The 27425-nt window shown below is 38.8% G+C and overlaps 1 protein-coding gene across 1 annotated transcript in view; it reads right to left on the reverse strand.

The window, feature by feature from the left end:
• Positions 1–414: 414 nt before the first annotated feature.
• Chmp1 (charged multivesicular body protein 1) overlaps positions 415–27425 on the reverse strand; it is a 76437-nt gene continuing 49426 nt past the window's right edge. Inside the window, exons 3-4 of the mRNA XM_067134887.2 lie at positions 5213–5433; positions 415–760 (exon numbers count right to left, since the gene is read on the reverse strand). Coding sequence (XP_066990988.1) covers positions 643–760; positions 5213–5433 — 339 coding nt within the window. The 3' untranslated portion in view covers positions 415–642. The remainder of the gene's footprint in view (positions 761–5212; positions 5434–27425) is intronic.

A 27425-nucleotide genomic window follows, 5' to 3' on the forward strand; every position in this document is an offset into this window, starting at 1 on the left:
AATTTTGCAAAAGCAAGGGTAAAATACTTTTCATGATTATAAAATCCATCCAATGACATGGTAATAAAAATACTGAACATGAACAGAGTTCTGAGAATGGAAAAAGCAAAAGCTGTATATAAATGTCTATAATATCTGAGCTTGATCTTACACTATTAATAATGACAATTTTTTCTCATGCTGCATGCTACAATCCAGGACTTTCAGAAAATAATAATTTGCATAAGGCACCCATACCATCCATACCTTGTTAATAAACATTTTAAAAATAAATAAAAATCAAAGTAACTTGTTTAACCTTTATATATTTTCTTGAATATTTACAAGATCTTCACAAATCATCCAAATTTAACCATCATACAATGATGGAAATGAAGAAATGTTGAGAGTTTTCTTAATGGTTAGCATTTTAGCATTTTATTTTTGTCATCCATCACAATACGCAGTATGATATATGACCATTCAGAGAATGCATAAAGCTGGTGAAAAATGCTGGAATCGCCTCTTGATCTCTCAGTTAACCCAGATATTTGAAAAACATATGCAGATGAGAGTTTCAGTCCTCAATTAAGCTGTAAGGAAAGCATGTGCAACATTGCTGTCCTCATACAAATACACTATACCAAGCTGCTTTGTTTCTCTTCATACTTGTCTAAGGCGAGCAAGTCTTTGTGTTAGTTCATCTTGCTCTTGTGACACTTGAGTTGATGTTCCAATAGTTCCTGTCTGTCCCTCTGGTAGCTCCATATTCAACTCCAGACTGAAATATAGTAAAGAATTACAAGAAATGATTCCCACAGTTTACAAAAGCAAAATAACCATCTTACCAAAACAATTCTCATTCTCAATAATGATAATGAATAATGATAATATTCTGGGAATGTTATGACTTCACAAATTATTTTATATCAAGCTCATATCTAACATAGGATCCTTGATCTATAAAGAATGATGTTGGTGAAATGTCAACCATTAGTCACAGATATGACGTTAATCCCAAATGTTATTTCATCATTATTCATTTTGTAATATAGATCTAAATAATTTCATTAAGGCCCAAACTGAAATAAGGCAAAGAATTACACGAAATGATTTTCACAGTTTACAGAAAACAAAGACAACCCTAAAATGAGTAAGATGGCGGATGGTGACTAGTCAAGCAAAGGTACAGCTCGTGGTAGAAGTGAAGTAAGCAGCTGTATTATCGAAATGAGAAAGGTAAAACATGTATGAAGTGACATCTTGAACTGTGGTGTGTTAATATAAGTGTTACTGAAGTGTTCTAAGCAGCCATTCCCTAGTAACTGGATAAATAACATGCCACCCAAAGAATAAGGCTGTGAAGGAAGCGTTGCAGTCAAAGATAAGGGTAGGGTTTTCCACCTGTTCAATACTACAAAAAAAGTGAAATAATTAAAATGTCACATTTTTATTGTCATTTTTGGTACTGGTTTTGGCAATTTTATTTGCCATCATCAGCCGAGGAGGAAGTAACAAGGACATTTAACTAGTTACATTAAAATATTTATAATTTATGTATGTACAAACAAAGAACCTTCTAAAATAAGTTCGTTATTTACAATTGCATTATATCATAAAACATTTGGATAGTTGAAAAACAAAGACTAAATACCTCTTTATAATATTCTAGAAAAGACATAAAATGTTCTATATCCCTTTCAGACCGAGTACGCACAATTGTGCGGGTTCGTATTTTCGTTATCCCTGGCCGTATTTGATGTTTTTTCGGCGCTACACTGGACTGCAGTGATTGTGCAGGACACGTGGCGTGTATTTCAATTGATTTTAGTATGCGCTTGACCGCCAGGGCGAAGGAAGAAGAGTTTAAAAAGCACAGTTGATCGGCGAGATGGCAGGAAGCAGTAGTGCCGAAAGTAAGTACTTATTTACTGCGTTTATATTAATCTAGAAGCTTTACTGAATACCGGAATATATTCAATGAAGTGTGTACATTGGTTAGTGAACGTACATTTTGAAGCTACACCATCGTACGTGATACAACGAGGTTTTGAATTTTGATACGCACAATTGTGTGGGTCCTGTTTTTCGGATGTTAGTTTTTATTTTGTAAAATAAACTATTAATATGTGTATTGAGGAGCATTTTAGTCAGTTCTTGACGTACAAACAAAAATTCGCACCTCCAGTTTTCTTTCCGGTCTGAAAGGGATATACAGTCTTGTACATGTATATCTCCTGGCGTTGTTAAATGTTTGTAACTATGCATAAAATTAATTATAGCACCAAGTTTCAGATAAAATTTCCTTTTTTTAATTATGTCTTACTAGCTGTTAAAAATATACGACTGGCCTTGAAGCGATATATAAAACCTTTTAGACATTCTGTTATGAGAGATCTTTACAAGAATACACTACCAGCTAATTTTGTTCTAGAGTATTGTTATACAGTGTAAATAGGTAGAAGACCATTTTATTGACCAATTTGTGTAAAAAACAGTTCCTCATGGATTATGATCAATGAACCATCTATATTGCTTGGATTGCTATGTTGCCTGCGTTGGAGCTACAACTAGGACTGTTGTTCCCACTATTTAGCAATTCAGAAAGGTATATTCTTAGTCATTTTGAAATACCTTCCCTCTTCGTCAACAATGACACTGTTCTCTCGCTTTTTATTAAATTTGTCCTTTAATTCATTTTTCTACTTATCCTCAATCAACCATAAAATACAGTACTTTCTAATTTTCTATTTCTTCAGAGAACCTTGGCCAGCTTACTCCCTTCTGCTATTGCCAGCACTGTCTTTTCTCTCTGTTGTATGTTTCAATCTCTGGAGTGTCCATCCATTTCTTCCATGCAATTATTTTTTCTGTTGGACAGCTTCTCTAACTCTTTCAGCCCACTATGATGTTTCAGTGGGATTTTTTTAGGCTAGTTATGAAAAAACACAAGGATTCAATGCCAGAAATAACAGAATATTGGAGCAGGTGGAGTAATTCAAATACTTGAGTGATGTAGTTTCCCTAGAATGGCACCATAGTGAAACATTTGAAATGAATGCACTAATGGTAGCTGAAGATAATGTTATGCCAACATACTTGCAACTTCGGGAGCAGTATAGTTGGTGAATGAAGTCTCTATGCACGAGAGCAAATTAAATTTCTCCGGTTCACTCTTTACAGCCTAGGCAGAGAGGCTTTGCTTTATAATTGACATCAGGACTACACTCGTGAACAATTGTATATCATTCTAGTTTCCTTGTACAGGGTCTTTATTTTAAAGTTGTACAAGGTAGGCGTGACTATTCATAGTGATCTCATCACATGTAGCCATGACAGAGTTATCTGCTGCCTCAAGTTGACATCTGAGAGGAGCGAGGAAACAATGTGAGTAATTGACAAATGTCTCCTTGCTGACATTGGCAAGAGTTGTAATAGCTCTAGTGTTAATATATTTATTTTGACAGTGTATTTTCCGTAGGAATGTTTTTATATAGTGTTGCTTAAAAAGTGATGTTTACATTAGAAAGTGCTTACACTGTGGAGTATTCGTCTGTCACGGAGCGCCAATTTCAATTCATTTGCAGATTTCCTGAAGAACTTCCACACTACTGAATCAGTTCTCAAAAAAAGTAGGACACGAACTGTAGTAACATAGGTAAAGCTCTATGCAACAGAAGCTATTGTGGAAAGAAGTGCCTCTAAATCTATCACCTGCTAGATCCCCAAATATTAATCCCTGTGTTTATTATACACGTGGGATTGAAAGGGAAAGTGTATGCTGACAATCCTCACACAACAGAAGAACTAGAGGAGAACATTTCACAAGCCATATCCAACATCTCACACTGAGTTTCACCGATTGTCTGCAAGCATGTTCAATAGGTGTCTGACGTGTTTGAGAGCACAGGGACGTCACTTTGACAATTTTCTTTAAGGCTAGGTAAGAATTTGATTGATTGATTGATTGATTGATTGATTGATTGATGTTTGTTGTTTAAAGTGGCCTAACATCTAGGTCATCGGCCCCTAATGGTACAAAATGAGACAAAATGAAATGAAATTAAAAACCCAAAATCCTCCACTGACTACAATTCAAAATGTGAGGCTGAAGAACGAATGGATGGATGGGTATGAATTTAAAACAATCAGTGGAACCGACACACAGTGCCTCACATGCACAGAAGCTGGCGTAAAACAACAGTAGGACTGACCAAGGGACTGCTTCTATAGCGCGATACTGAATCGATGATGCTTGTAGTGGAAAGGAGTCCAAAATCCAAGTCATTGGCCCCTCATAATGGTAGTTATCGCCGAAAAGTAGAACCATGGTATTTGTCATGTTGTGGTACTAATCACGAGTAGCGTAGACTCGCGGTATTCCACACATTATGGTAATACTCACAGGTGATGAAATTCGCACATGTATTACAGACCTACTGTGTTTCACACATTGCGGCGCCATTGACAGGCAACGCAAACTTAATCACCTAAGTGTACTAACCACAGGGACTCATACCATCCCGTGGTGTTCCTCATATAGTGGGTACTAATCATAGGCAAGCCAGAACCATGGGTTCCGTCATCCCATGGAGTCACTCATACAGTGCTACTAATCACAGGTACTGTAAAAGCCGTCGCGCTCTCATTTGCTACTAATCACAAACCTATTTGTACCTAACATAGCGGTACTACTCGCAAGGAAAAGCAACCCATAGTGTTCCCCGCGTGGTGGTACTAATCACAAGGAGTTTCATGGTTCTAATATAATCATCCCTTGGGCGCCCCTTTTAGTCGCCTCTTACGACAGGCAGGGGATAATGTAGGTGTGTTCTTCGTCTGAGTCCCCCACCCACAGGGGTGGGTAAGAATTTAGTCTCCTACTTTCACAAGAAATTGCTTCCTATAACTGCTATTTGATGCTGAGCAGCCGCACAGATTTTACTGGCTAGCGAACAAGATTCAATGTGTTTACTTATCGAGGCTTTAGTGGTGGTGGTGCTGCACAGTTATCAAATAAAGACTGCATAAACAATGCTTTCTTCTGGACTTCTAAATTGGTTCTCACAAATTAGAACATGTACCTGTGAAGTCTGATCCTCCGATTAAATTCTTGTTACGACCTCTAGCTCACCAACATTAGATCACTCACATTCACCAAATTCAACCAATATGTGCTCACTACACAACAATACTATGAATCTTTTAAGCAAACAATAAGCCTGGTACTCACCCAGCTTCATCTGCAACTTGCTGCATCAGATGCTCTACATCACCTTGAGGAATAGAAGTAGTAGTAGTCTGGGACATAGCATTCTCCATGTATGAACTCTGAACATCTAGATCTTCAAACTGATTCTCAAATTTGTCCATTAAAGTGGATATCTTCTCAAGATTCATAGACTTCATGGCAGCATCCATAGCTTTCACAACACCTGCCATTGACTGGGTAACCTAAAATAAATTTAGTGATAGAACTTTTGCTCAGGTCCAACAGAAAGATTCACATTGACAACTTGTAAGTTACTAAAAAAAGACATATAGTAAAGAAGCAAATCTTCCCCAATGGATCTGGCTTAGTAATTCCAAGGGAATAATTCCTGAACTTGCCTGCTGTGAGTCCCAGAGGACACATACATTATTGAAATATGAGGCTCAATGCAGCAGCTCTTACACTTCCAATCTGTTACTACATAACATTTTGTTCATATAGCAGAACCTCATTAATCCAGAATAATTGAAGCTCTAGGTTGTCCAAATTAATGAAAGACCAGATTAACAAAATAACTTATGAAATGAGCCAAGGTACATATTTAAACACACTGTTTATTAAAAAGAATCTCTATAGTTCAGTATTTTAAATTTAAGAAATACAAAGGTTATTTTGGTATGCAAGACATAATGCAATACAGTATTTGGCCCTACAAAATATAGAACTAATGCAGAACATGGCAATCAACGCACACCTTCATTGACCACATATGACACACTTATTCATTTGAAGAAACTGCTGAGATTTTGCTGTCTTCCTTTGACATCAATTTCTTTAATAATTAACTCATGCAGATGCCTCCAATGTTTGTAATATGAAGATAAGTTTTCATCATTGTTATCTTCAATGTATTTAATAATGTTTAGATGGTCTTTAATTTCACTAAGTTTTGGCTTAGGGTTAATAATATCTGCTTCATCCTGGTCATATTCATCCATTTGCTCTTTTGCTCCCAATAACAAGCGAAACCAATGCAATGAATACTGACAACAGATGGTTACCAGGTTCATGTGTGTGCTCTATTGCTTTACATGCAGCACCTTCTGTACTATATCAAAAAATAAGCTTCAATGTGATGTAGTGGGCAGTGATCATTCACCAAGTTCCAAGATTCATTGCTAAAGGCTCATTTAACTAGTGGAGCATTAGATGTGTAATCTGAAACTCCCAGAGCCCAACAAAATAAAGATACAGCAAGTAACAGAGGAATAATTATATAATTATTCTTGCAACTCACCCTAAGACTTTGTTATTATTGTAGAGCAATAAACCCGCAGCTGTGAGTGATACTTATTCTGTGATTGATGTTGTTGAAACTTTTCCGAGTCCCTGTTCAGTTTGTTGCCAAGCAATTCATAGTTTGGAATATCGTTATTGTATTAATATGTACAAGAAATGTTTCTACTGGTGTTATCACTTTAGCTCGTATTGTGTTCTTGTTTCTTGATTTCAATTTTGCTTCTCTGTCATTCCCGAAAAACTTCTTGGTAGGCTTGGTTTCCCTGTTTTGGGGATGACTGAGCTGTTTATTTGTACCCCCACTCCTCTCTCTCTCTCTCTCTCTCTCTCTCTCTTCCAATATGTAAAGGATTGCATGACTGATAGTTTACTGATTTATGAATTTGGATTATGTAGTCACACCCTGTTTACCCTGACCCTTACACTATTATATATCATCAAACCTGCAACATGATTTGGGTAATATCCTAGTTCACATGATGTGTTATTTCTAGAAATAAATACAACACGACATTATGAAGGTAGCAAGATGAGCCCCCACGTCACAGTGCACGGCCTCAGGCACGCTTTTTTTTTTTTTTTTTTTTTGGTGTTGGTTAATTTCACGGCTGAGTAGAATGGAAAAAAAAACCATTTTGATAAGCTGCTGTTTTTGCAACTTGAGAGAAAAGGGACACACCTCTACCTTTCTGAGCGGAACAGTAGCTCAGATGTAAGCGGTTGAAAGGGTTGATGTGAATGTTACCTGTGAGGGATTTCCTCAGAAAAGCAATACGTCATTTATTATTGTTTTCTTCAAATTGGATACTAGGCTAATTGTTTTGTCACTGGCACTGCTTTTTGAAGGATGTTATGGAATCAACGATATAAGGAGGCTACGTTTTATATAGAATATCTTTAACTCATATGTACACTGAATATTCTTTGTACTTGAAGCAGACTTAATGGTTTAACAAGGGAGTGTGAAAATAAAGTGTGTTGTAATGAAGTACATGTAATTCATCTCTTCCTACTAATAGTAATAATAATAATAATGTCATAATTATTATTCTTACTGTAATCTGAGGATATCACTGTCATCTGTTAATATGTTGGAGTTTTTAAATAATCCTTATATTATTTATATCCTCTAAGATTACTGTATGTTGGATGTTGAAATGAGGAAGCCTGGCCCCTCAAAGGATTCTACAGTACCTGAGAGAGAGAGAGAGAGAGAGAGAGACACGCGCACGCATCATTACAAGGGACTTTGAAACAGTCAAGGAAAGGGACGCTCAACTGTCAGAAGACAGGGCTCGCCATGATTTGTCGAGGGAGCTTGAAACAGTGGAGGAGACGGAGGCCTGGCTGGCAAGGGACTGGGAAAGATACTATCACGTACAGTGTTCTCCCTAGGATCTTTTTAATGGGGCCTTTTTATAGACCACCCAGCTAATTTAACCTAGATATGTGTTAATACATATTTGTCATTGGGCGCTCCAAATTAACATGTAAATACTGCAAACTGTTAATGTAAATGATAAACCATTATTGTCAGCATAATTGAATCAATTACATCAGGGATGAAATGATTAGCTTGACCACCACGTAGTGTCATGCGAGAGCGGGGTCTGGATTGGTGTGGAATCGCATGCGAGACCTCTATTCCGCATGATGTCACAAACCCATATGACAGTCCACATGTCTACAGCAACCGAGTCGTAGGCCTAAGTCACTGTTAAACGATTTGGAACAAGTAATAGAACACTAGAAGTTCACTGACGTAGTTCATAAGAACCACCAGGGCATGGAGGACGAGAACCATGCACATTTAACAGGATCTAATTCTATTATTCTGATAAAGCTTACATTTTGGCAGACTGTGGTTCCAAGATCTTAAACAGAAAAATTAAACTGTATATTTCCATGGTGAAAGTTTTGCTCTCTGAAAATATTACAAGCCAATAATACATTTTCTATAGGTTGACAATATATGAAGGGCTCGGGAGTAAATAATGGTCAGAAACATGGCATGTTTAATAGCAACCATAAACTTGCCAACAGTGTGATTCGCTTGTGGTTGCTATTAAACATGCCATGTCCCCTAACCATTATTTACTAACTCGGGCTACAGCTGAAAATTTTGGACTTAATCTTTTTCTTTCATTTGTACTCGATCCATGTGGTTTTACATGGTAAGTCGCTGCTCTCCATCTTTTCCCCAAACGTATATATATTTCACTCCTGCTAGCTTTCTTACATGAGCACTGATGAAAATCCATGAAAATCCAAAGCCTGTTTCCAGCCATTTGACCAAGTCAGGAATGGAATTAATGAGGCCCTCATATAGCAGCAAGAATAGGAATTTTTCCGGCTGCCAAAGCCTGTCGCACTCCTCTGGGGAAATGATTAATGACTCAGATGAAATGAAATGATACTGGAGTGTGTTGCTTAAATGAAAGACGACAGGGTAAACCGCAAAAACTTGTCACAGCTTTGCATTTTGCAGCACGAATCTCAGATGGAGTGCTCAGGATTTGAACCACAGAACCCAGCGGTGAAAAGCCAGTGTGCTGCTGCCTGAACCACGAAGGTTCCAAGAGCATTGATGAGAAATTGAATTAGAGATACCTTGCTAGTAGCATTGTAGCACCCCCTTTTGCCCAGATGATGACAGTGATGTGGCACAACCTGAAATCCACAAGGTATCGGCAGGTGTTAGGGAGCAACATTGATCCATGACAGCAGCACAACCTCCTATAATGCATGAAGATTGGTCAAAGCAGGGTCCAGGGTGCGAAGATCACTCTCGATAGCATCTCAGATGTACTCAATACTCGGCCATTCTTCTCTATCCTAAGCCTTCAGTGTGGTTACTCGGAGAGAACTCTTTAATGAGCTATTCACCATGTCGATTCATTGGGTTGGTATACAACCTCACAGTTTGGTTCCTTGAACTATGCCCCACAACAATCAACTTTCGAAGACTACCTTCTCAACGCATAATATTGAGCCCATCATTCACAGTCATCAAAAAGGACCCCTACACTTACTAGCCAACATAGCATCGAGATATGTTGTTACAGGTTTTTGCATCATTACTTGAAGAGCACCCTGTGTCGTCTTCACTTTTCATATCCACAAGACAAGAGTTTTGAGGTTGGATTGTAATCTCTTCGGGCAGGAAATTAATCCAGATTTATAAGATCATAGGGGAGAATTTTGGATGAATTCGAGTATAGCCGTGGCTAATTTCTAAAATACGATGATCTTTTCTTCAGGGCGCCTTTAAATATTAGTTCCTAATTAGCGTCGACCTTTAAGATCTTTTGCTACCATATTTTTCCTTCATTCCCACCTAGATATTCCTGCTCCCTTCACAAAGCTGCAGGTTGTTCTTATTGGGTCTTCTTGGATTTTTTCTCTATCTTAAACCTGGTAGTCCTAGAGTGGAGAGTCTGATTTTACCCAGCGCCTCACATTCGAAAAGTATGTGTTCAGCTGATTCCTCTGCTTCATTGCAATTCCTACATATATCGTCTCTTATTACTCCAATTCTATGTACGTGTTTTTTCAGATGGCACTGTCCTGTCAACAGTCCTACTACCCATCCTATATTTTCTCTGCTGAGTTTCAACAATTCTTTAGTATGCTTCTTGTTTGGTCTTTTTATCAGTTTCTTTGCAAGCCTGCATCCTGGAGTATTTTTCCAGTTCTCCATTTGTTTCTTTTGTACCCAACATTTTCCTATGTAGTGTCGGGCTTGTCCACAGGAAATCCCGCATACAGCTTCAGGGCCTACAAAATGTGTTTCTGCCCCTGTATCTGCCTTTTCATTTCCTTCTATACCTGCATGCCCTGGTACCCATATTATTTTGACAATGTTGTACTTTGAGAGCTTCAGGAGAAGTGAATGGCAATACCAGACAATTTTGGATATTATCCAGACTGCTTCTAGTGCCGTGATGGCCGCTTAGCTGTCCATAAAAATGTTCTTATTCCCATAGTTCATTTTTAGATTTTCTTTAAGACATGTTGTGATAGCTATCACTTCCACTTGAAAGACTGTAGTATGTTTGCCCAGGCTCATCTGGATTGATCTCTCAGGTCTTCCCCCGTTGATCCCTCCTCCCGTGCCATCCCCAGTCTTTGAGCCATCAGTCCCCCACACTATATCTTCTTTTTCAGTATTCTATTTGTTGATATCCCAGTCTTCTTCTTTTATTATCTGGGTCTCAAATGGCTTTTCAAAGTTGTACTTTGGTATCATATGATCAGAAGGCATATGTAGAACTTCCTCTGTTATTACTCTTAATTTTACAGTGTGCCAGATTGGGTCTTTGTGCATTTCAGCACTCTGATTGTGCCAATCTATATGAACTCATTCTAGCCTGTCCTTTTATGAAATTGCATAGTGATGGGAGGTCTAGTAAAGTATTCAAGGCTTCTGTCGGCGTAGTTCTCATAGCCCCAGTTATGGCTATGCATGCCATTCTCTGTAGGCTATCTAATCTACTACTGACTTTTCCTTGGCTTACTTTCTGCCACCAGATGATTGCAGCATAGGCCATCAACGGTCTAATGTGTCAGGAGAACACGCACGGAAGGCGATAGCACGGCCAGGTGACTCATCTGCCGAGTGATATATTGCTTCATGACCGGTGGAATGACAGAACAAGAATCGCTGTCCTGAACAAGAACAACATGTTCAGAAAATATTTCAAGGACCAGACTGACCATAATAAGGAACTATACAGGGTTGCTAAAAAACAAGCAAAGTTGTAACAGAAGACCGAGAGAAGTGGTTGAACAAGTGGAGTGATGAATTGAAAGAGGATGTTAATGGTAATAAGAAAATGTTATATGGGATGATGAAAAATAGAAAAAGAGATAAAGAACACTCCAAATACCTAAGAGATAACAAAAATCTGATCACTGAAGATGAGAAGATCAAAGAGACTTGGAGGACTTATTTTGATGAATTGCTAAATGTGAATTGCATGCAACCTACACAAAAAGACAGTACCGGTGCTATCTCATGCAAGTCTGCCTCTGACAACGGGCTATACTTAACATGGAGTGATGTAGAATATGCCTCGAAATACATAAAAACTGGAAAATCAGCAGGTGCTGATAAAATTAATGGAGAAATGATCAAGGCTATGGCATTTCTGGAAAACATTAGATCTACAGATTCTTTCGTAAGATCTGCAAAGAAGGGGACATACAAGTCAATTGGAAAACAGGCATCATAATTCAAGAAAGGAGATAGAAAGAAATGTTTCAACTATAGAGGCATCACTTTAACATCTCAAGTTGGTAAACTTTATGAAAGAATTATAGAGTATAAAATCAGACCCCTTATTGAAGAGAACCTCTTCGAAGAACAGTACGGATTCAGGAAGGGGAGATCAACAACTGATTTAATCTTTACAGTCCGTCAATTAATGGAAAAATACTACGATCATAACCGAGATTTGTGGTTAGCCTTTTTGGATATCAAGAAAGCATTTGATGCTTTGAACAGAGAGAAGGTGTGGGGAAACACTGAAGAAAATTGGAATACAGGATGACATGATACACAGGATTAAGAATTTGTATGAAGATACCTGAAGTAAAGTCAAAACACCTGTAGGAATGAATGAAACCTTTGATATAAAATCTGGGTTAAGACAGGGTGGTGTTTTGTCTCCTCTTCTTTTCATCACTGTGATGAATGAGATTCAGAGAAAAGTTCACCAAACCATTGGAGGTAAGAAAATTAAAGTTATCTTGTTCGCGGACGATATATGCTTGTGGGGAGACTCTAAAGAAGACCTTCAAGGACAAATAAACTCCTGGACAGAAGCTGCTAAAGAATATGGACTCATCTTCAGCCAAGAGAAAAGTGAGGTTTTAGTCATGAAGAGATACGGACAACCAATGGGACACATTGAAATGGAGGGGAAACAGCTACAGATGAACCATCAATTCAAATATCTTGGAAGTGTTATCTCTGATACTGGTTCCATAGACAAGGCAAATTTCCCACAGAATTCAGGCAGATAGCAACTTTTACAAAATAGTTAGACATAATATGGAACAAGAAAATACCAACAAAATGTAAGAGTCATATATGAAACCTATTACGTACCAATCCTGACCTATGGTTGCGAAACATGGACCATGAGAAATAAAGATGTTAGTAGAATCCAGACAGCAGAAATGCGATTTGTCCGTAGCATGATTGGTAAAACACGGAGAGACAGAGTCCGTAATGAGGAAATCCGCAAGCAGGCTCAAGTTGTAAAACTGCAGAACAGAATAACAGCCCAGCGACTGAGATGGTATGGACATATGCAACGCATGGGAGATAAGAGATACCGAAAAAAAATGTATGATCTAAAACTTGAAGACAAAAGACCAAGAGGGCGATCAAGACTCAGGTACAAGGACATGGTGAAGATTGACATTCAACAGCGAGGACATACTTTGGAAAGCATCGAAGAAGGAGAGAAGTTCAGAGACCGCAACTTGTGGAGAAGCCTCATTCGCCGACCCATCGCTTAAGATGGAACGACGTGGGATATGTATGTATGTATGTATGTATGTATGTATGTATGTATGTATGTATGTACCGGCTAAGATGATCTAATGCAGTATGGTAGCGATAACCATTGCTTCACACACAGCAATAGTTCAGTTCATCTGCGGCATCGGTAGCGTGTTCAATGTGTTTGCTTTAAAATAGCGTAGTTTCTGTAGGAATACTAATCGTGTGTTTAACGAGTGATGTATAAAGTAGAACAGCATGTATTCATTGTGTTGTGCTATCCGAAGCATTCTTCTACAGAATGCCGCTTTCGATTCATTCGCAAATTTCCTGGAATCCTCCCTCCCCATAGGAGTACGGTACGTAGATTAGTAAAGAAGTTCCGCACCACCGGGTCCATTCTTAACAAGAAATCACGCAGGAGACGAACCTTTTTAACAGAGGAAAGCTTGAAAAAGGAGCTCTCTTGGAAAGAACTCCAACATAATCCCTGTCGCGTCTCGCCGTACAAGCTAATGTGTCATTATCTTCTGCCCACAAAGCAACAAAACTGTTAAAAGCAAAACCGTACAAACCCACCCCTGCCCAATATCTAAGAGGACCTGACAATTTCGCTAGGGTTCGGTATTGTAACTGGTTGCTTCAGTCAGTTCACGATGGGTATGTTAACCCAGAACTTTTATTTTATACTGATGAAGCATGGCTACACTTAAGTGGCTATGTAAATAGTCACAACAATCGCTACTGGTGTGCAGAAAATCCCCACCAGCTGCATGTCCGTCCAATTCATGATGTAAAAATAGGAGTTAGGTGCGCAATAAGTGTTCGCAGAATTATAGGGCCTATATTTTTCCGCAAAACAATAAATGCTGATCGATATATAGACCTCATTCTCAGACCATTATTTCAAGAGCTGACGGAAGAAGAAAGGAGTAATGGTTACTTTATGCAAGATAATGCGATGGCACACACTGCTAATCGATCTATGGAGTTTGGTCTATGGAGGTAATACGGGAAGATTTCGAAGATCGTGTAGTTAATTATCCCCCTAGATCTCCTGATTTAAATCACTGTGATTACTACCAGTGGGGGATGCTGAAGGGAAAAGTGTATGTGAACAATCCTCACACAAGAGAAGAACAAGAGAACATTACACAAGTTATTTCGAAAATCACATGAGCTGAGATTTGTCGAGTGTCTGCAAACCTATTTACGAAAGGTCAGGCGTGTTTGACAGCTGAGGGACAACATTTTGAACATCAAATATAATGCCAGGTAGGTTTTAGACTAACAGTTTCACTAGAAATGGATTTCTATAAGTGTGAATTGCCGTGAGTAGTGGGGAGGAAAAGCGCGCATTATACCGGCTAGCGACCGAATGTCATTGCGCCAGCCGTGCTGTGCTCTGACTGGTGCTGCCGAGCATGCTAAAGAAAAGACCCTGTATATATCCACATTACCATTGATGGTCGTAGGCCCCATGTATTCCTAGCGGCTCTTTTACATGCATACAGCAAGTTCTTGGCCCGGGTTGTTCCTTTCTATATGTGGATTCCAGGTTAGATTTTTATCTAACACTACACCTAGCTGCAGTGCCTGTTCTGCCCAAAGAGCTTCAGTGATCTCTTTTCCTCAAATTTCCTCCTCCCTGTAAAAGGGACCAGAGTTATCTTGTTCAAGTTGACTGATAGTTGTTCTTCCCGACACCAGTTCTCCACAAGGTTAAGTGATCTTTGCATGAGGTCCTGGATAACCCTCATCACCTTACTTCATACCACAATTACTAGGTCATCTGCGTATCCTTGTGTATAAAAACCTTGTTCGTTGAGCACAGCTATGATTTTGTTCACCACGAGGTTCCACAGCAGAGGAGAAAGAACTCCTCCCTAAGCACAGCCTCCGGTGACCCTAACCGTCAGTGTTTCTTCAAACAGGGTTGCTTTTATCTGCCTTCTGTCTAACAGAATTGCTGAAGACTCCTTCTATATCTAGAAATGCCGCCAGTGCAATTTCTTTATATTCTAGGCTTTCCCCTAGTTTACAAACCAACTGGTGGAGTGCTACTTCAGTGGATCTGCCAGGTCTATATGCAAACTGATTTTCATGTAACGTTGAGTTCAGTTGCACCATTCTTCTGATATATTTATCCAGAATTTTCTCCATTGCTTTCAGCATGAAGGAGGTTAAACATAATGGTCTGTATGCTTTACTTGGGCATAATTTGCCCTTCCAGGCTTACGTATGAATACTGCTTTAGCTTCAGACCATGATTTTGGCACGTACCCTAAAGCTGGACTAGCTCTGAAAAGGTCCATCAGGGCAATGACTAGTATCTCCCATCCTTCCTGTCAGAGTATCGGAAGTATCTCATCTGGCCTTTATAGGATGAAATGTGTGATTGCCCATTTTACATGGTTATGTTTTATTATTCTGTTGGCACAGATCCAGTCTGCTCTTTGAACTCTGGTCTCTGTTCAAACTGTTTCATCTTCTGTCATCTCCTCAGCCTCAGGAAAAAGACATGCCATTAGTATCTCCAGCATGTCCCTCCCCGCCTGAGTAAATGACCCATCTGGTTTCTCCAGTGTCCCTACTTGATTTATATGGGTTGCATTCAGAACCTTCTGGAGCCTGCTGTTTCAGTGTGTGATTTCACTTTCTCATAGAACAGTCACCAAGATTTTTTTTTTTGCTTTCTGTATCTCTAGGTTATACTCAGTGAGTTTCCTATGATATACATCTACATACCATTTCTAGATGATATTCTATACAACATCCTAACCTCTTTTTTTTCATTTTGGCTAGTTTGTTGTTCCACCACTTTACTTTTTTGGTGTTTTTCTTTTCTTTGAGAAGACAGTTTTCATGGTATGAGTCTATAATGGCCTCTGCTAATAGTTCCACTGCATCATCCAATTCTTTCTGTCCTCTCACGTTAGTTGGAATTTTTTGTACAGCCTTTTCAAAATACGATGATTATCCAGATGTAAATTAAAACTTGGATTGGCACTCTGTAAATTGGGAGGACTTATCATGTTCTCAATTTTCTTCTGGCCAAAGATGGAAAGATTGTGTTAGGCGTGAGAAGATTCTGACCGATCGTAAGCTACACGCGTATGTCGTCATAGTTGGAGAGAATTATTTATCCGACCCACACTTAAGCATTTTTGACCTTTTAGAGGCAAATCAAAATTATGAAATCAGAAAACTGTAATCCTTGAATTTTTCTCATCATTATGGATACTAATAACAGAAATGAGACCCAGAGGACAACAAAGTTGGCAAATGTTACGCAATAAACTTCGTCCCTCCTTGCGCAAAAAAAAAAAACTGAGTGTATATAGAGACCAGCAGATCAGCAACCATTCATTCTACTGTTGGTGGTTCACTAGTTAGGATCTTCATTCGCCTATGATACATAAAAATTGTGCGGAAGTGAGAAAATGCATATCGAGTGCTGGTGAAAGTGGCGATATTAACCCTTTGCGGTTCCCCTTTTAAAAGCGGTTGCCCGGTCGTAATTACCATGTCTTCTGACAGAGTCCTTTAAATCTCATTAGGCACAGCAGCATAAATACCACCCTTTAAAAGAAAATAACTAGAAGTCAAAGGCATAAATTTAATTTCTTTTGCATTTCATTCCTAAATGAATAGTGCATATAAATGTGTACTTTCCCTAATTTTGAATATCCACATTTCACTCCTGATGGTATTCCAAAAAGCACCCCGTCCAGCAAAGTGGTAGATCGCACTGCTTACATTTGAATGTTGTTTGTTTGCTTCTCCCAGAAGCTGCCATATTTTTAATTTGTAAACACAAACACACACTTTGGCATGACCAGGTATCTTAGCAAGAGAATGAAATAATTTAGGGGATGGGTAAACTTCTTTTTCTGCCCATACGTTTGCAGGATGTGAAATTCCCGATCTGCTGTTGCACCCAGTTGCGCAGTGTGCCATTGAATTTTACGTCATGTAAAAAAAAAAAGTCGCCTAATGGTATGAATGAAGTTGCGCGAAATGCATTTAGGCAGAGCGAAGGCGAACAAGAGTATGATTTAGAAGTTAATACGGGCCTAACTTCGAGAAGAAGAGCGTGATCAATGTGGCAGGGGAGAAAAAGACAAAGAAAAGCGAACTGAATCATATCTAATGATAGATGTGCCTTTTGCCGACAGGACCTAGTGTTTACAGTGCACTATGTCTTCTGGTATAGGCTAGAGCAATTTTGTTACTTTCATAGATCTGTCTCTGTCTTATCCTTGGCTTTGACAATATGAAAGTGACTGAGGTATGAGCAATGCTAGTAATGCCAATCCTTATGCAGCCAGTCCCTGCTATGAATGGTGGGAAAATGTTGCTCATAGGGTCGGTTGGTGTATGCATTTCAGTAGGCTTGGCAGACTGATATGTAATAGCAAGTCTGGCTCAGTGAAGAAAGCAACGGGAAACTACCTCACTCCTCATTTCCCTAGTACGCCTCTTCAGTGATGCCTAGGCCATCTATGACAGCTGATGGCAGAGCTGTTGAGGATCCCACCAGCGGCATCGCTGACAGACTGAACATACATACATAACGATAGATAATAAGTAATATTTAAAGGGAAGAAAAGGAAAAGCACTTCAGAAAGAAAGAGAAGAGATTGACAACCAGACCAAGTTGCTATATGATAGCCGAGATAGCAGTAGTCGGCGAAATATCGAGATTGCCAAGCTGAATCCAAGATATATTCAAGAAGAAAGAAGAGAAAGTAGAAATTATCAAGGAAAAACAAGCAGATTGTTAAAACCTGATCATCTTGGAAATAAAATACAAATTGGGAGCAATACCAAGATTCTCATGATACAATTCACAGCAGAGTCAGAAAAGCAATATATATTATCTGTTATATAAGGATATTGATATAAACTCCCATATTTCATCTGTATATTTCTTTCTTAACATGAGTTCAAGCAAGAAGATTGGCATGAATTCCAGTTAAATGTGCAGTGGGCGGCCCTAGAGATGTGTTCGACACCACAGTATCGTCCCACCTGAAAAGAAATGAGAAGGCAGCGGGTCGTTGGTTTTCCGAGCAGCCGAGAGAGTAACAGGCCAAGGATGGATGGCAGCAGTCGCCCCAAACCGGAGAATGATTGAGCTAAGTTCCCATAAATTACAATTCTTACTTGAAATAAAATTATTTTTAAAATATCTCTAACCTACAATGGAGAGTATGTAGTTGTAGTGTGGATATATTTCAATGTGAAGTAAATTGAAATTAAGCTCTCGCATATTAACCTAAATCAGAGTCGGGTAAGATGCGCATTCGTATCCCTGAAATATCACTATAAAATTTGTCACAAATGGAACATAATTATTGCTTTTACACATATCAAGTGAAAAATCTGCGGCAAATGAAGAAATACCGTCGTTATTTGAGAAATATGAAAACATACTTAAGGCTTGTAGACAGGACTGGTTTATGTCGTGCTCTGCTGCTGGTGCCGTCTTTTGTTACTTTCTTCAGGTCCAGGGCGAGCACCGTGGAATGGGAGTGCTATGTCTGTAGATTCTCATTATCTTTGTCCATAAGACTAGAGCAGCCAGTTCAAACAGCAAAATGGAGGTAAACAGAAAAATAGCATGATCCCTGGACCAATAAATATTTTTATTTTTGTTCACTAGTCCACAGAATTCTTCTTATGTACATTGGCCATACCATTTTGTCGCCTATTAAATATTGCATATCGCGATACAATTCAGGAAATGTCATTGACAACTGAAGCAATGAAACGAAAGCAAAGAACTTCAGTGAACACAGACATCACACACGAAATTGTTGAAAGTGTAAGACAAAAGACATACGTGTGTCACTGTGAGCGTAACACCAAATATACTTGTAAAGTGGTTAAGTACGTATACATAATATTCTCCAAAAAACAAATATTTCTTAATTTGCCGCAGATTTTTCACCTGATATGTGTAAAAACAATTATTATGTTCCATTTTTGACAAATTTTATAGTGATATTTCAGGGATAGGAATGCGCACTATACCCATCAGGGTCTATTAATAAGAATGGAGCAGTTTTTCAATGTCTATAGAATGCATACAATGCTGTAGATATGCACATGTCACCTTGATAATATTGAACAGGTAAAGTTTACTATGTCAGAGAACAGCAATGTTTGAGAACTAGATGTTATAATGTATAAGGCAACCTATGTTTAGCATGAATAGCATATGTACGGGTAAGTATGGATATGCAGGCAGATATGTGTCTTCGCTGTCAATGAAAAACAAGGAGCAATGTGTTGGTAAACTCGGGAGTTAGATGTCCTCAGAATGGAATAATATATGACCCAGTGTAATTTAAATACCTATAGTTATATATGCCTCGTCGAGGGAGATGTATTTATGAGAAGAGGTTGAGACATTTAAGAAGAAATGAATATATACAGAGAGGGTTAAAATTGAAATATGTAAGCCGCGAGTTGTACTAAATGAAGTGTATAATCGTCGAAGAGAATTAGCATTAGCAATGCACTGAGGAAATAGTTTGGGATACGAGATGTAAGTAGCTTAAGATTGGGTCATGTACAGACTACATTGAAGTACTAAGGAATTTCATAGAGGGAACATAGAAATATATGAGGACATATCTAACCGAGAATAGTGAATGCTAAGCCTGGTCCAACTTATATTGTGGGCATATCCATGCAATAAAGATTAACATGTTAGGTGACACCTATATCGAACATCTCATGTGTGTCTAATATTATAATATATTGAGAAAAAGTGTTGAAATAATTTAATGTTGTGCGATAGTCGTAGTCAAGCTGTTCATTGAATTTAAAGAGCTGTATACAGGCAACAGAGTGTTATATTACACTGACGTTGGGAGCACGGTTTTAAAATAAAAGCTGTAATCAAATAAGAATTGGTAGACTTAGAAGTCAGAAATTTTCATTTTAGAGTTTATGATATGATTGAAATATCCCAGTAAATTAAGATCAGGTTAGTAGATGCAAGATTTTGCTGTTTAGGGAAGAAGTGGAACTTAGCATAACATGCACGGTATGCACTAGCCAGTGTATTGGTAGGTGTGCTAGGTACCAGCTGATGAGCCCACCCTAGCACATGAGGGCGAAACGCTGGCAACCAAGAATGAGTTAGCAGGAAAATTTATAATGTCCAATAACGGACCATTTATATTGGTATTATAACTTATTATCTGTCTGGTTTTTATGATAATTCTAGGTCATCACGTGTCAGCCATAAGAAGTGTAAAATTAAATACAGTATATGTTGCCAAGTGCCAAGTAAAATAAGAAAAGTAATAGACATATACAATTGCAACATAGAAGAAAATATTTTCTTTCTTTCTTCTTCTTGTTTTATGACCACATAGGATCACTTTCATCAGTCCATCGTTCAGGGCTCTTTGAAGGGATTGTTCAGGCTTTGCGGTCCTCCCAGTACTTCTTCAGACGCTCCAATCTTCGTGCCCTTTCCTCAGTTGAAAATGCGCGTGTTGTTAGTTTGTTTTACGTAAGGGTAAAGCGGAGATTTGTATTCTTGAGTTTTGTACTCAATTTTACCTTATTTGTGGTGTCTTCTGTTGTAAGGCCTATTTCCTTCAGATCCTCTCTTACTTCTCTGATCCATTTACATCCTGTTGTGGTATTTTTTGAGATGAGATTGTGTTGTATTAGTTATTTCAGAAGTCTCGAAACCTGCATCCTCAGGATATGTCCAAAGAATCCCAGTCTCCCCTTACGCATAGTATCTGTAATGGGTTCTAGCTCTTTGTAAACAACTTTGATAGGTATTATCTGCCACTGTACATCTTTCTGGTGTTTTTTGTTGATGCAGGTTCTTCCAATCCTTCTTTCAATTTTCTGCAGTCTGTCAGTCTTTGATTGTTTATTCAGGTGAAAAAGTGTTTCTGCTGCATATGTAGCTTCTGGTTTTATTACTGTGTTGTAGTGTTTTATTTTTGCATTTATTGATAGAAGACATTTCTATTTTTAGATGTCCCAAATTAATTTTTGTGCTTTAGCTAAACTATCTGTTCTTGTTTGGATTGAGATTTTCATTTAGCTTGTGTGTCATTACTTCTCCAAGATATTTAAATTGAGTTACTATTTTGATTTTATTACCATTTATGGTAACTTCTTTTAGCTGTGTTGGTTTTTGGGGCATAATTTCTGTTTTTTCAAACAATATTTTGAGGCCAATTTTATTTGCAATGTTTTGAAGTTCTGATATCTGGGTTTTTGCTTCTTTTATGTCAACTGCTAGTAATGCTAAATCATCGGCGAAACCCAGGCAATTTGTGTTGATTTTCCGGCCAATCTTTACATTTGGGGGACATTTCATAAACCATTCCCTCATTACCATTTCTAAAGCACAATTAAATAATAGTGATGAGAGCCCATTTCCCTGCCATAGTCCAGTTTTAATTTCAATTGACTGATATTTCACCCCTAAACTTCACTTTTGATTTGGTGTTAGTGAGAGTCAATTTTATCATGTTCATTAATTTGGGGTGTAGTCCAATTAAAATTTTAAACAGGGATTCTCTATGGATGCAATTGTAAGCTTTCTCGAAATCTACAAATGTCATCACCATATCTCTGTTTCTTCTCCTGTTATAGTCCAGACCATTATCTGATCAGGACAGCTCCTCCAGGATCTGAAACCTCCTTGATATTCTCCTAGTTCTTTCTCAAGTTGTTAACTTATCCTATTAAGGATGATTATTGAAAAGATTTTGTATGTTATGTCTAGGAGCGAGATTCCCCAGTAGTTATTAGGGTCGGTTTTGTCTCCTTTTTTTGTGCAGTTGGTGAATGAGGACTGTTGTCCATGTTCTGGTAGTTTTTCTTTAATCAATATAGAGACAAGTTGTTGATGGAGGGCAACTTTTGCTGATCTTCCTGCATATTTCCAGATTTCTACAAAGGTCTGATCTTCTCCTGGTGCTTTGTAGTTTTTTAATTTAATCAGTGCTTGGTAGACTTCCTTTATTGTGGGGGGGATAGATGTTCTCTGGTGGTGTTTTTATTGGGATGTTGGTATCCAAATGAAGGAGTTCTGTAGGTTCCTCACAATTTCGAAGCTTGCTGAAATATTTAGCCAGAATTTCTACATTGTCTTTATTGTTATGAGCCAGCTTACTATTCTCATCCTTCATCAGTTGTGCTGGGGGTTCACATTTTCGGAGCTGCTTTCTGAAGGTAGTCCCTTGATTGAGTTTTACTGAATTCTTCTTCAATTAACTGCAGTGTGTCCTTATGATGCTGTCCTTTTATTCTTCTCAAGACTTGAGTTGTTTCTTCTCTCCCTTTTACTAGATTTTGATAGGATATTTCTGATTTTTGGGATTGATGTAATAGCCATGCCTGATGGCTTATCTCCACTGTTTCATCACATTCGCTGGTCCACCATTGGTGCCTTTTACGTGGTTTAATTGGAGCCAGGTCTTCTACAGTTTTTTTAAGGTTGCATAATAAGTCTTCACGTTTATCTGCGATTTTTATTTTTTCAGTTGCTTTTTGGTAATTTTCATTGTTGATTAGCTGGGCAGGATCTACTTTTCTTTTAGTTTTATTGACTTGCTTTTGTTGTCTCTTCTGGGGAGTGAGTTTAATTTTTATTTTAACTAGTAGTGATCTGAACCTGTGTATATTCCTCGGAGGACTTTGACATTATAGATCTCTTTGTGGTGGTATATGTCCATGCAGATGTGATCCCGTTGCCATTCTCCCTAAGTGTAGTCAGGATGTTTCCATGGGTGATATGAATAAAAATGAGATGTAACTCGGAGACAAGTCTCGAAGGAGGATTGAGACGGAAGTCACTTGCGAGACAGAACTCGTCATATATATGAATAAAGTTTGTTTCTCGCTAACGAGACTTGTCTCCTTCTGCTTGAGATGAGTCTCGCACACTGGCTCTGGTATCTGTCAACTGATGAGTGAATTAACAATCGGAGAGCTACGAAGAGTGGTTCTGTTGGAACAGATGAAAGTGTTAGATTTACAAGCGAAAAAGATTGAAAAGCGACAGTGTGTTCTTGATTAAATAGAAGAACTAATTTCAGTGCAAAAACAGGTTTTGCAACTGCAAATGGAAAATCTTTTACATGAAAGGGAGAAAAAAGTACAACCGAAATGGAACACCAACCGATTTTTTTTTCATTTAGAATAGTTCTTGACAGCCTTTTCTTCTTCAGTTCTGTTTCACTTGGGAGCCTATTTTGCGTACTATACCTTTCGTGTTAATCAATATTCAATAATCACTAGTTCTTATTTCAATTCTTTCTAGGCTTACATAAACATAGTGGCTCGTACACTTGGTATACTTGCACCCCAGCTTGGGAACGACCGATTTAAGGTTTCTTATAACTTTCCTTCACAATATTGTGTAAGAAGTTGCATTGTATTTATCATCACATTTAGGATCCACATTCAAGTGCATAATTTTCTGCGATCATTGAAAGTCATCCAAACACTTTTTAAACACGCTTCGTACTTCATTCTTCACGAATATGAAGAGTTTACTGATCATACCTGTGCATAGCTAGGGGTTGTTTCTGCATATAATGTACTTTTTCTACAATTTGTTTTACGTCGCACCGACACAGATAGGTCTTTTGGCGACGATGGGATAGGCTTAGGAGTGGGATGGAAGCGACCATGGCCTTAATTAAGGTACAGTCCTAGCATTTGCCAGGTGTGAAAATGGGAAACCACGGAAAACGATATTCAGGGTTGCCGACAGTGGGGCTTGAACCCACTACCTCCCGGATGTAAGCTCACAGCCGCGCGCCCCTAACCGCACGGCTAAATCACCCGGTATATAATATACAACCAAGACCTATATACTGTTGATTAAACTGTCTAAATTTCAAACTTTCAATACATAGAAATAATACAAAATGCTATCCATATTCATAAACGAATATAACAAGGGAGTTGTTTAATTTGGACCGGACAAATTGCAATGAAACTTAGTAATATGATGAGCTAAGACATCCGGAACTCAATGGTGGTAATGATAACCGATCTGCTGTGAAATAATATTTTCGTACCGGTATTTATTGAAAGTAAATTTTTGCTCCAGTTTTAAATGGAACGTGGTGTGTAGATGCCAGCGATTTCAATGAAACACGGTAGGATTATCAATTAAGACATCGGAACATCGCTGCATGATTGACGTTATATGGGTTACCCACAGTGTGACAAAATGAATGACTCTCAACAAGAATCCGAAAGTTTAAGGCTATTTATAGCACGCAAGTTTATATACAAATGACGAGGATTTCATATTACATATTTCGGCTTCAATTGTAAACGACAGAGAAGTATTAAAAGCCTAATATTTTGAAATATTCATATACTGTGCATGTTAGTAAAATGAGTTTGACGAGCAAGACATTCTGTTCATGTTGTCAAAATCTAATTTTCACTCTAAAGCACACTGTTTAATGCATTTCTACAGTGCATAAGCGAGGTCAATACAGCTGCAAACCACCCAGCTGTTCTTCAGCAATTAATTATAACAATGTCGTTGATTTTATGACAAAGTGAATATCAGCAATAAATTTAAGACAGGTAGATTGACAATTCATGGAAGTTTCATCGAAATCTGTCTGATCCAAACCAAATGCTTCCCTCGTAGTATTCGGCGCAAGTGAGATTTTGGTGCGATGGTTGAGAAAGAGCAGCACTCATAGAGGCAGCAAATCATTGGCCGAATAACGTCATTATGCGAATCTGTTAAATGTTGTGAAACCAGTTACAGCATATTTTTTCAAGGGCACGAGCCGCCGGTTGAAACTTTTAAATAAACTTAGAAACAGTGCAATCGAAAAAGGCATGGGCAGGGAATTTTACGGCACTTAAACATTAATGGGATAGCTTACACCAGGACCAAAGATACTCACACATTCGTTCAATACCATTTGGCCAACATGGACAGCGATAATTTTCAGACTTGAAAAAATATCCTTCCAGATATCAAAATGTGAAGAATAATAATAATAATAATAGGTAATAATTTCGTGTGGCTATTTCTAGCCTGGTATAGCCCTTGTAAGGCAGACCCTACGACAAGGATGGGTGTCATCTGCCATGTTATTGTAGTGGAGGTAGTGTTGTGTGTGAGTTGCACGAATGTTGAGGATTTAAGGTTCAAATCTCTTACCCGACCGCGAATCGAACCCGGGGGCCCCTGAACCGAAGAGTACAACGCTGACCATTCAGCTAAGGAGCAGGACAAAGTGAATAATGAAAGCCTTGAATAATTGTAAGTAATATCCTAACATAGTTATGTTTTGTTTCGGCTTTTTCCGTGATTGTGAATTAATTTTATTTACAAAATGTTAGTCAACTCCACCATTGTCCGGTCCCAAGTCCGGAATGAGAAAGGAGGAGGGTTTGCTGGTCTGGCACCCAGCTGTAAAACTGCCAATGCCGAGTGTTGGGCGGCGGGAAATAACCTGACTCCCTAAGGGGGCCAACGGCTTCGGGCGGAAATGCCACTGGAATCCATTATACAGCGTCTGTTCTCCAGGTTAGGGGCGGCTGCACAAGGCGTCTGTACTCCAGAGGAGCGGCCTAATTATCACCTCACTGGATCACATCCAGACATGTAATTCGGGACCTAGTCCCACACAGGTGACACCTTGACAGTAACCATGGAAGGTCTTTTAAGGAATACTCCACCGGCTGAACCAAGAGTTCAGAGAAGGCAGCATTCGGATACGGTGGGCTGCCACCTGAAAGATACCGTGAAGTCGGAGGCACGGAAATACCCCAGTGATATAGATGTTGATTCCCATAGGGAACCTAAAATATTTGTCCTGAATGAGTCAATTTATAATACCAATATAATGGTCCGTTATTGGACATTATAAATTTTCCAGCTAACTCATTCCTGTTTGCCAGCGTTTCGCCCCCGTGTGCTAGGCTGGGCTCGTCAGTTGGGACTTAGCACACCACCCAAGACGCAAGGCTAGTGCATACCGTGGAGGCCACTGCATAGGCTATTTGAAGCCACCAGCAGTGCCAATGAACTATGAGAGCCATGTCTCATTTCCAAAAATAGATGCCTGCCTGGCCATCAAATGATATAGATGTTGATTCCCATAGGGAACCTAAAATATTTGTCCTGAATGAGTGAATTTATAATACCAATATAATGGTCCGTTATTGGACATTATAAATTTTCCAGCTAACTCATTCTTGGTTGCCTGCGTTTCGCCCTCATGTGCTAAGTTAGGCTCGTCAGTTGGGACTTAGCACACCACCCAAGACGCAAGCCTAGTGCATACCGTGGAGGCCACTGCATAGGCTATTTGAAGCCACCAGCATCTATATCATTTGATGACAGGTAGGCATCTATTTTTGGAAATGAGACATGGCTCTCATAGTGCATTGGCACTGCTGGTGGCTTCAACTAGCCTATGCAGTGGCCTCCACGGTATGCACTAGCCTTGCGTCTTGGGTGGTGTGCTAAGTCCCAACTGACGAGCCTAACTTAGCACATGAGGGCGAAACGCAGGCAACCAAGAATGAGTTAGCTGGAAAATTTATAATGTCCAATAACGGACCATTATATTGGTATTATAAATTTACTCATTCAGGACAAATATTTTAGGTTCCCTATGGGAATCAACATCTATATCATTTGATGGCCAGGCAGGCATCTATTTTTGGAAATGAGACATGGCTCTCATAGTGCATTGGCACTGCTGGTGGCTTCAAATAGCCTATGCAGTGGCCTCCATGGTATGCACTAGCCTTGCGTCTTGGGTGGTGTGCTAAGTCCCAACTGACGAGCCCAGCCTAGCACACAGGGGCGAAACGCTGGCATACAGGAATGAGTTAGCTGGAAAATTTATAATGTCCAATAACGGACCATTTATATTGGTATGGTAACTGGGAATCCATATACAATCTTTTTCCACTGTTGCAGAGCATAAATAATTGCTAGTAGCTCCTGCTCAGTTGTTGTATAATTTACTTCATGGCTGCGTAACTTGCGGCTTGCAAATGCCAAGTATACTCGATCCTCATCATTTTCTGGTGCCTCTTGGTATAAATATGCACCTATACCGACATTTGATGCATCCGTTTGTATGATAAATTCTCTAGTATAATCCGGATATCCTAACTTGATACTATTTGCCATTAATCTTTTCATTGCCAGGAAAGCTTCTTCTGTTTGAGTATTCCATTTCCATTTGTTGTTTAATTTTAATAAATCCTGCAATGGCGCTGCGATTTCTGTATACCCTCTACAGTGATTTGCAAAGAACTGGGTCATCCCCAAAAATTGTCTAACTTGCTTTATGCGCGTTGGCCTAGGAAATTCGCAAATTGCTTGAATTTTAACTGGATTAGGTTTCACCCCATTTCCGTCAATCACAT

This window comes from Anabrus simplex, chromosome 1 (genome assembly GCF_040414725.1).
Source record: "Anabrus simplex isolate iqAnaSimp1 chromosome 1, ASM4041472v1, whole genome shotgun sequence".
Taxonomy (NCBI): Eukaryota; Metazoa; Arthropoda; class Insecta; order Orthoptera; family Tettigoniidae; genus Anabrus; species Anabrus simplex.